Genomic DNA, 11,565 nt, shown 5'->3' with positions numbered 1-11,565 from the left:
TGGACCATCCTCTAGAGTAGACTCCCCTCAGTAGAAATAGGAGTAGGTTAGACTAGATTAAATTTGCCGTTAAGACATAAAAAAAAAAAAAAAAGTAAACTCCTTAAGGAGTGGGATGATTAAAATCAGTAATTGTGTTGTATTTAAGAGATCATCAATGCATTATGAAGAATCTGTTGGAAACCATCCCCCAAGTGTAACCGCAGGACTCTTCTTCTTCTATAGCATTTGTTGACCAGACGTTTGAGCGAGCTGCCTGTTAATATAAAACACCGTCGGTTGAGTTGGTTGTGCTTCATAGTATCAGACCGGTGCTTGGAGAGGCATGTTTGTTTGCTCTGTTTGTCTCCGCCACTGAGCAAAACAACTAGACCTTTTAAACTAATGTTGACGGAGGAGTTTTCTCTGAAATTGGAGGTGATGCAGAATCATTTAGGACAAGTAGAAGCAATAATGGGCCAGAAAATCCATGGAGCTCTAAGTGTTGAGTGTTTTTGCCCGGGGATGTTACTACTATCTCACATTTCATCTCGGAAGGTGATGCATTGAGCAGTGTGCATAGAATTAGTCAATTACAGCACAAATCCAGATTTGTCCATAAAATGGTAATTTGATTACAAGGCAAGATAATGGTGTTATTGCTCATGTTATGTTATGTTTAAGATGTCTCATTCTTTTGGATCGGATGCCTTAGTACCTGAAACAGCAAAGTGTAGTTCAGTTTGGTCCGATTTGGACCGTTCATTTTTTTTTTTGGAATTTTAAAATGAATAATCCATATCAGATTGAAGTTTTTGCCCGCGGGGTCCTCTGCTACACATTTCCATGTTATATTATTTTTGCATAATTTTTAAACTTTTAGATTTTTATTCATTATTATATAGAACACATATCAGCGGCTTAAATAGTGTAACAAAAAAAAAAATTTAACCCTTCCATCCCTTTCTGCACCGTTCCTACCTCTAACCGTTAGATATAGAATTTAAATTCTCAACTTGACAGCGAGAAACTGACATAGAATTTAGTTTTGGTTACTTAATTATTTTTAGGTTAAATTGACCACTCAACTCACAAAACAAGATACTTTATGCTAATCGTCCAAATTTAGGAAAAAATTGATGGATAGGCTACATTTGCCTGCTATGGCAAATAGGAGCGAGCCTCACGAAGGAGCAGCAGGGCGACAGCGGGAGAGCTATTGGAACCCCCAAACCCGCCAGTTGTCATCCTTAGTGACTGCCACATGCTTAGACTAAGGGGCAAAAATGTCTACAGCTCTGGCTCTGTTAAGATTGAAAGTTTTTTCTGGAACGTACAGTAGTTTTTCAAATATAATACTATAATTATATGCTGTAACAATATTCTCAAAATTTTCAATTACACTTATCAAAAATATGATAAATAATGATAAATACTATTCATTCTTACCTTTCTTTTTCCACTACCACCCCCTCTCCATCCCATTTTCAACCACAAACAATCGGGTCCGTTTGGATTCCTTGTTTTTGGGGCTGTTTTTGAAAAACTGTTTTTCACATTCCAAATGCTACAGTAAAGTGTATTTCCAAAACAACTTCAAAAACACCATATCCAAACATTACATCAAAAACAACTACATATGTATATTTCAATTATGTATATTATATATATTATATTAATATAAATTGAAATATACAAATTAAAAATTATATATATATATAAATTGAAATATGCAAATTGAAAATTATATATATATAAATTGAAATATGCAAATTGAAAATTATATATATTATATTATATAAATATTTATATACATTAATATTATACATAATATTGTATATTATACATAATATAATATAATATACATAATATGTAATATTGTATACATAAATGTGTAAATATTTATACATAATATATTATGTACATTATATTATAATATATACATTACTAATGTATAATATTATTATGTACATTATTGTGTATAATAATGTTATGTATAATAGACAATATACATAATATGTAATAATGTAATAATGTATATTATGTAAAAATATATTATATTATGTATATTATATTATATATATACAATATTATGTATATTATACAAATTAAAAATTATATATTATATATTTAGATATTAGATATTATATAAATATTTATATAATGAAATATACAATAAATATTACAAATTGAAATATTATATAAACACCATATTTATAATATCATAATATTTATAATTAATATTAATGTATATTATATATATTAAATATTTATATATTTATTTACAAATATTATAAATATTTTATTTTATTTAAAAATTATGTTTATATATTTATAATATATTTATATGAATATTATATATTATATAAATTATATATAATATAATATATAATTTATATTATATATGTTATACATTTATATAAATGTACATTTATACATAATATATATATTAATGTATATTTATAATATACATTTATATTGTGTATTATATATAATATAATACAATTATAATACATTTATACATTTATATTAATTTTACATAATATTAATTTTACATTTATACATAATATTAATAAATTTGTACATTTATATTAATTATATTTATACATTTATACATAATATTAATATATATTAATAAAATTATAATTTATAATTTTTTTATATATTTCATTTATAATTTATACATTTACAATAATATACACTTATACATTTATAAACATATTTATATTCTGTAGTATATATAATATAATAAATTTATAATATATTTTTATATTTTTATATAAATATATAGATATATTTATTTATAAATATTTATAAATGTATTATAAATGCATAAATGTATACTTATATAAAAATATAAAAATTATAATTTATACATTTATACATTTATATAATATTCATTTATAATTTATACATTTACAATAATATACACTTATATATTTATAAATATAATTATATTATGTATTATATGTAATATAATAAATTTATAATACATTTATATATTTTTATATAAATATATAGATATATTTATTTATAAATGTATTATAAATGCATAAATGTATATTTATATAAAAATATAAAATTTATACATTTATACATTTATACATTTATATATTATTCATTTATAATTTATACATTTACAATAATATACACTTATACCTTTATAAATATATTTATAATTATATTATAAATATATTTATATAATATAATACATTTATAATACATTTATATATTTTTATATAAATATATAGATATATTTATTTATAAATATTTATAAATGTATTGTAAGTGCATAAATGTATATTTATATAAAAATATAAAAATTATATATTATATATTATAATTTACACATTTATATAATATTCATTTATAATTTATACATTTATAATAATATACACTTATACATTTATAAATATATTTATATTATGTATTATATATAATATAATACATTTATAATATATATTAAATATTTATAAATGTGTTATAAATGCCTAAATGTATATAAAAATAAAAAATTATAAATTACAAATTATAAAAATACCTAAAAATATGTTTTAAAAATACCTCTAAAAATAATTCAAAAAACATCTATAGTAAAAGTTTTCATAGTTTTTGAAAAACAACCCCAAAAACAACTAATCCAAACGAACTTGTATTTCAAAAACGAAATGCTACAGTGCTGTTTTTGAAAAACAACCCCAAAAACAGCTAATCCAAACGAGTTGCACGTCTTACCTCTTCCGTTCCCTACCATCACCTTGAATCTCCTTTTTCCCCCTTGCCTCCGCACCCTCAGCCTCTCCCTCCTCTTCTTTCTCCTCTCTCTCTTCCCTTTGCACGTAGGAGAGGGGACCGGAGAGAAGGGGAGGAGGGAGGTAGAAGTAGGGATGGCAATGGGGACGGGTGCCCGCGGGGGGCTCTCGGGGCGGGGGGTGGGGGGGAATTTTTTCCCCCCGTTTAGTAACGGGGTGGGCCCCCATCCCCTGCCCCGCCACCCGCAAAAAAAAAAAATATAAATAAATATATATATACAATTAGTTATAAACTTATGATAATGATATTATTAGTTAGATGTATTATATAATGTATATTAGTGTATGTAATATAATTGATATTATCAATTATACGAATAATTAGACATGTCTACTAATATAATTTATTAATTAGTTATACTAAATTTACTAATACATTTATACTAAATTTCTAATTACACTTAATAGAATAACACTTTTTTCTCAAAAAAAAAGCACAACACAATAATGAATTAGTGATTGTATTTGTACCAAAATTGAAAACTTAACTATTTTAGTTGTATTTATTTCATCATGTTGGATTGTATTCAAATAACTTTTGTTTGATTGTTTTTATGAGTTTTAATTGTAAAATTACAATGAATAATAACTTGATGATGTGTTGATATTTTAGTACTTGATTATTTATTAAAATTTAACTATAATAAAAATTTATTAACCCTGCGGGAAAATTTTTTTTAACCCCGTGGGTGCTCCCGCGGGGGAAGCGGGGCGGGGGGCGGGGGGGCGGGGAAGGGGTCCCCCGCCCCGTTGCCATCCCTAGGTAGAAGAGGAAGAGGGAAGGGGATAGAAGAGACAAAATGACCCGTTGTGGTGATGGATGGGGGTGGTAGGAAGTTTTAAACTAACCTCAATAAAATTTTAAATTTTAAAATTATCTCCAAAATACATCTATTATAATATCTTTTCATATATAATTCTACAGTGTAGTTTGGAAAAAAGCTGAAAAAATACCTAATCCATATGGATCTTATATGTTTAGTGGTAATTTATGATTAATATGTACCTACTTAGATTTGTGAAGTTTATATCTACCCACACAAACATAAATTTGAGTAGTTTATGCATAATATGGGGCCTACTTTACCTAAAATATGTTTAATTTTTAATTAATCTGACAAATTGTAAAAAATTAGTATTCGAAGTTGCTGTGTAGTTCATTAAACTACTGTGCTGCTGTAAAACCATGTACTGTATTTTGGGGACTCTTGATGCCTTTCCACTAATAGGTGATTATAGAGACCCCATTATTCAATTGTTAAGCATATCAAGAATATTAAGCAAACTAAAAATCATTTGGACAATGAGGATGACATCAACGGTAACAAGTATCCCTTTGACGTATAAATAGTAGCTTGATCATATGTAAAATAGTCATTAACGCATAAGCATGGAAAGAGGTTTGGTTGATAAGGATTATGTTGCACTTAAATTTCTTAGAATTTTTTTTTTCAAAATAAAATTCAAATAACTAATAATTTATGAGACTACTAAATATTAGTATCTGCGATTTGCTGTTTTGTTAAATTAAGGTTTTTTTAACAAATAGGAATGATCATTAACTTAAAAACCTTCACTAATGGTGGCCGATACAAATATATCCTTTTAGGCTAAAAAGTACCGAAAACATGACCCTTAAGCTTGAATTTTCATCTTTGATTTCAGATAATCTTTGTAATCAAGCAGTACATGATGTTTTTGATAGCTAGATCTAAAATGAAATTACTGTAAATTGAATATGCATGTTCAGATCTTGACAAATGGAAAAGTAGATCAAACAAAAAAAATTCAGATTTTGCTAAATGGAAAATTAGATCAAACAAAATAAAGACTAAAGAAAATTCCCACAAGCAAACCTTCTTTTTTTTAGTATGAATGAAAGGATTTAGGCACGAGACCTCTCACTTAGACTTCCATTCTTTTCTTAGCAAACCTTAAGGATCCGTTTGGTTCACGGACTAGATGAGATGTGATGACTCATTCTCGGATTATTAATCCTGAGTTGAGTCATTCTCGGATAAATAATTCAAGTAATCTAGTGTTTGGTTGGTTCTTGGTTGGATAAGATATGTTGGAAAATAATCCTATCTTGTGCTTGGTTGGAGATTGGAAGAGGAAGGGTTACTATCTTAATGACTAAAGCATCCCTTAATTTGTAGATCCTTTTTAATAAAATAATTTAATATTTTTTAATAAAATAATCCAATTGATAAGATTATATATTTATATAAATTTCGTTTAGAAAATAAGGCTAGTAAGAGTAATTTAGTCCAAGGGCAATATAGTCCTTCTATTATGATGTTAGAATGGCAAATTAGTCAAAAATTTTAAATCAATTAATAGGGGTAAGTCAAAATTTTTAAAATAATGAATAGGGACAAATTAGTCAAAAATTTTAATAGAATTAGTAAGGGCTAATTGGTCTGTTTATTATGATATTATTATGTGAGACTATGGTTATATAATAGCTAATTTGAATTTGAATCATTCATAAGGATAAATTAGTCCAAATATTGTTATATTGATAGTATGGGTAAATTAGTCCATTCATATTATATTATCATGTAAGAATAGGATTATATAATTATAAGAGTATAAATTTGTATTTTTGTAAGGATAAATTAGTTTAAAATTTTATCATCCTATCTGGTAATCATCACTAATCTTATCTCTCCCCTGAGATTATTTTATTCCATAAATAGGGGATTAATTCGGTTAGGTAGGATGTGACATCCCATGTATAAAATGCAACTAAATATGGGATGACATAAGATGATTAATTCAATTCTGTGTCATTACATGAATCAAACGGACCCTAAATATCACTTTCCCTTTAATCAAACAAAGCCTAAAATAAAAAAGGAATTTTTTTTTTTGGTTGATAAAACACGAAAGAAAAATTTCCAGTAGTAAATCTTGGAAGCAACCTACATGAAAAACTCTCTCCATTATTACCATATGAGATCCTTCAAATAATCAAATCTCCCTTTTTCCCCTTCCCCACTTTTTTAAATATGTGTGCCTCTAACATAGTACGCATTGATGTAATGATAAAGATCCAATCTCCCTTCAAAGTATCCAATGCTGTACTATTAAAATCAAAAAGGCCTTATTCTCTTTTGATCATTGCAAAATGTTTCTGAGTTTCGTACCTTTTCCCCTTTTTTTCAATCAAGGAATGCTATGATTTTTGATTGCTAATTCTCAGATTCAACTTCTAATCAAGATCCAATCTTTCTTCAAAATTTCGCCCTCCAATACCAACCCTCATCTCTGTCTGGACATATAACCATAATGCATGTGAACTTTTGCCTGTTTTTGAGCCCAAAAGCTGTGGCCTCCATTGACAAATGCTTGCATTCTTTGAAACCCATTAGGCCTTTTCTTTCCAATTCTTCAAAGATCTGACCTTTCTTCAATTTCCATTCCCAAATCCCAAATTTCACCCCTCATAGACATGATTCAGTTCTAGGGTTTCAATTTCATCTCCATTGCCTCCACTTCAACAAAACCCCAATTGCCAATGCACTTCAGTTGAAATTTTGTTAATTTCCTGTTATGTTTTTGTAGTACTTAGATTCTTTTGATTCAGACATTATTAAAAGAAAGGGAAAGAAGAACAATGCTGAAGCACATTTTCAGCAGGCTCCCTAGAAAATCCCTTTCCAAAGCTGAGTCACTTGATTCATCTGACCCTTTTTGCCAAAATAGCGGCTGCAGTTCAGGAAGGGGGGCGGGTGGAGGAGCTCTCAAGAGGGCCTCTTCAGCTGTTTTTCCAGCAAGTGTGGTTGCAGGGTTTGAGCCATTGGTGCCTTTCAAAGATGTTCCCAGCTCTGAAAAGATGAATCTTTTCATTAGTAAGTTAAGTCTCTGCTGTGTAGTATTTGATTTTACTAATCCAAGTAAGAACACCTCAGAGAAGGAGTTAAAAAGAGCTACATTGATTGAACTAGTTGATTTTGTGTCATCCAATACAGTGAAGTACTCGGAACCCGCAATTTTAGTTGTTTGTAAGATGTGTGCAGTTAATCTATTTCGTGTTTTCCCGCCTGACCATAGGTCAAAAAATAATAGTTCACATGCTAGTGAAAATGATGATGATGAACCTACATTCGATCCTGCGTGGTCGCATTTGCAGTTAGTGTACGATTTATTGCTTAAGTTCGCTACTTCATCTGCATTAGAAGCTAAGGTGGCTAAGAAGTATTTGAATCATTCATTTATTGTACGATTACTTGAGTTGTTTGATGCTGAAGATCCAAGGGAAAGAGACTGTCTAAAAGCTGTTTTGCACAGGATATATGGGAAGTTTATGGTTCACCGGCCCTTTATAAGGAGAAGCATAAGTAATGTGTTTTATAGGTTTGTGCTTGAGACCGAGAAGCATAATGGAATTGCTGAATTGTTGGAGATTTTTGGGAGTGTGATAACAGGGTTTGCATTGCCATTGAAGGAGGAGCATAAAATCTTTCTGTGGAGGGTTTTGCTGCCGCTGCACAAGTCAAAATCTTTGGGAGTTTACTACCAGCAGTTGTCGTACTGTGTAACGCAGTTTATTGAGAAGGATCCGAAGTTAGCTAGCACTGTAGTTCAGGGACTGTTAAAGTACTGGCCAATAACAAATAGCCAGAAAGAGGTGATGTTTCTCAGTGAGCTGGAAGAGATTTTAGAAGCAATCCATGTTGCTGAATTCCAAAAGGTCATGGTCCCGTTATTTTGGCGGATCGGATGCTGCATTAGCAGTTACCACTTTCAGGTAATTGTTTTATTTGTTATCCAGTAACATCTCCTAGCTTCTTGCTTCAAGGCATCTAATTGTGCTTTCCTATTTTGGCATGCTGTTAATTGTTGTCTGTTCTCTTTGTTAAAAATGTCACGGACGTGTAAGATGGCTAATATAATTAATTGCTCCATAATCTAGAATGGAGAGAAAGAGACAAAGCAGGTCAAAGAAATCTGAAGGAGGCCTCTAACGTTATGTTTGTTTATTTATTTGCTTTCTTTCCTGATATTTTCCTTTTACTTGAAAGAATGCTATATATGCAGTAAGTTTGATTTTAGGATCATTATGCTATCCCTTGATAGATGTAAAATTTAAGGGTACATAATAAGAGATACAGATGTGCAGTAGATAACGTCAATGATGTGGCAGCTTTCACTCTCTCATTCTGGTTTACCTTTCTCTTTTCTTCACTTCTTTCTCCTTCTTTTTATTTGCCTTTTGAACAATCACCACCAGTACACCTCCACAGGCCATCATACTAGTATTTGATAAGCTTGTGTGTGTCTGTGTGTGCATGTGAGAGAGAGGGAAAGAGAGAGAGAGAGGGAGAGAGATGTGGAGAGGCAGGGGAATGGCTGAAGAACTGAGATGAGGTGGGGAAATCCATAAACAGGATTTGAGGAGGGGGTATGGGGATGGGGATAGAATGATGGAAATGGATAGTTTACAGCCAAAGGAAGTGGGATCATCTGAGGCAAAAGGAGGAGGACAAGTTAGTTAGTGGGTGTTTATGCAAAACTTTTTTTCCTGTTCTTTTCTTTTCTTTTCTTTTTCTTTGGAGGGTGGGGGGTGGGGGAGGCCTGTTGACTCTTTACTGTCAGGAAAGGGGTAGATATTGAGAAGGAATAGACAGTTGTCAGTCTCTCTCTCTCTCTCTCCTTTTTTGGATTTGGAATTGCCTTCACATTTACCTTTCTCGTAATTGAATAGGTCAACTTCTGATAAGAACATTATCATATGTTGCAATTGCTATTTCTCACTTTTAACTTGTGTGCAATTCAATAGATTTTGGTCTTGAGAACTTGTGCGTCTGAACTTACGCTTATGTTTTCTGTAACAATTCTCAGTTTTAGTTGTGTTTTTGAATCTATTGCAGGTAGCTGAAAGGGCTCTTTTCCTTTGGAATAATGATCAAATTGCCACTCTGATTGCACATAATCGGCATGTGATACTGCCAATCATATTCCCAGCTCTTGAAAACAATGCTCAGAGCCATTGGAACCATGCCGTGCTGAATTTGACTTTAAATGTAAGAAGCATGTTTAAAGAGATGGATGATGCATTATTCCTTGCTTGCCATTTGCGTTACAAAGAGGAAAAAGAACAACTAAACTTGGCAGCTCAAAAGCGGAAGGAAGCATGGGAACACTTGGAAAATGCTGCCAGTCTGAAGCCAATAGCAGAAAACATTGCAGTTCTGGTAACACCTTTAGCAACTTCAATTCGTTGTTAACAGGTGTTTTATGTAGACTGGCCATAAAAATCTTGCTGTTTGCCTAGTTTGTTGGGGGGTAGTAGCTAGCAAAGATTGATGCTTATACCTACCGTCTGGAGGTTTTGGGTTCTTTTGTATAATCTGGTAATAGCTTCTTGTTGTAACTTGTATCTGTTACGTCATTGTTACCTCTACTCTCTACTCCAGGGGGGAGAAGAAGGAGGGTGTTGTAGTGAATGATAGCAACTAACATCTTTTGTTAATGTCATTTCACATTTTGATTTTGTTTTTTCGATTTGTGTCTGTCTGGGACATGCACATTCACGTTTTGATGCTTTATGATACTGTCAGCACTTTCATGTTCAAGTTTTGCAACTGAACTAAGGTCTATCTTTGTCCTTGATGATCCATCTTACTCAAATGGAAATGTCTGTGAGAAACCCAATGAAACAGACCACATCCCACAAGACGCAATCCTATTTCGCTACCGGGAAGAAAGACTGTATATTCTGTATATATACACACACACCTGGGTACTCGTGAGGATTTGTGTCTGGGTCTAAGAAACTGTGGCTCTGGCTTTGAAGGTTTGAATCTATTGACATGTCTACATTTTGCAATTGAGCTACTGAAGAAAGATTCTCTAATTAATGGTTTTGGAAACCTGCATAAGGTTTGAAATCTTAATTGCTAATAAGTAGTATTACATGTTTTAATCCTTTGTCTAACTAGTTGAGATTACATAATTAGTCCGTTCATTCACGAAAATGTTCTTCCTCTTCCTGAATTCAACTCGAGAGTTTCTTGTTTTTACTCCTCTTTGTGACAAAATGCTATGGAAAGCTTTCTTTTTAAGGTGAAAATAACCTTGACAGATGCAGGTCAATATATATTACCATCTCAGGGTTTTGTTTTTCATCCAAAATTATGAAAACTAGTAAAAATTACTAGTCCTATAAAATTAATACATGTGTTCTGAGAATCTAATTACTTACATAACTTTTCCCCAAAAAAAAAAAAAGTTTTCTTTTCTCAAACGATAGAAAATTTATTCAGTCACCAAGAAATAGTTACAATAAGCTGGCCAGGCGCCCAAAATTTATTCAGGTACTACTTTGAAAAGCTATTGTAGCTAGTTGATGGCTAATTGAATTGCCAAATTTTCTCTACAAAATAAGAGGAGCATTTACAGGACAGAGAACTTATATTTAAGGACGTCTTAAATCCCTGTCTTGATTTGAGTTTATCAACAATCGAACTAAAGACCAGTCCTGATTGTATCTGCTTCTTGGAGTTTAGGGTTGCTCTTTGGCCTGCCAGAGTTGGTCTAACCTGCTATCATTTTGCCTTGAGAATTATTGCTGCTATCCCTGAACTTACCTTGTGCAGAAGAGGTTCAGCTACAGGCCTATAGCGAATGTTTCGATTCTAAGGATACCTAAAGCAGGAGTCTTCCATTTTGCTTCTATCCGGTTTGTCTGTTTTATAAATGCCTTTATTTTTTATGTTTTTCTTTTTTATCTAACCTCAACAATCGACCCTACTCTACTCCTATG

General features: G+C 31.0%; 1 protein-coding gene across 1 annotated transcript; it reads left to right on the top strand.

Moving 5' to 3' along the window:
* The first annotated feature begins 6,810 nt into the window (after positions 1 to 6,810).
* On the top strand, positions 6,811 to 10,301 carry LOC113781285 (serine/threonine protein phosphatase 2A 57 kDa regulatory subunit B' kappa isoform). Its single transcript, XM_027327192.1, has 2 exons — positions 6,811 to 8,547; positions 9,671 to 10,301. Exons 1-2 carry the CDS (start codon positions 7,414 to 7,416, stop codon positions 10,025 to 10,027), a joined length of 1,491 nt encoding a protein of 496 aa, XP_027182993.1. The 5' UTR covers positions 6,811 to 7,413; the 3' UTR covers positions 10,028 to 10,301.
* The last annotated feature ends 1,264 nt before the right edge of the window (positions 10,302 to 11,565 follow it).

This window comes from Coffea eugenioides, chromosome 8 (genome assembly GCF_003713205.1).
Source record: "Coffea eugenioides isolate CCC68of chromosome 8, Ceug_1.0, whole genome shotgun sequence".
NCBI lineage: Eukaryota > Viridiplantae > Streptophyta > Magnoliopsida > Gentianales > Rubiaceae > Coffea > Coffea eugenioides.
The sequence above is the reverse complement of the archived record's forward strand: the minus strand, read 5'-3'. Positions and strand labels throughout refer to the sequence as shown.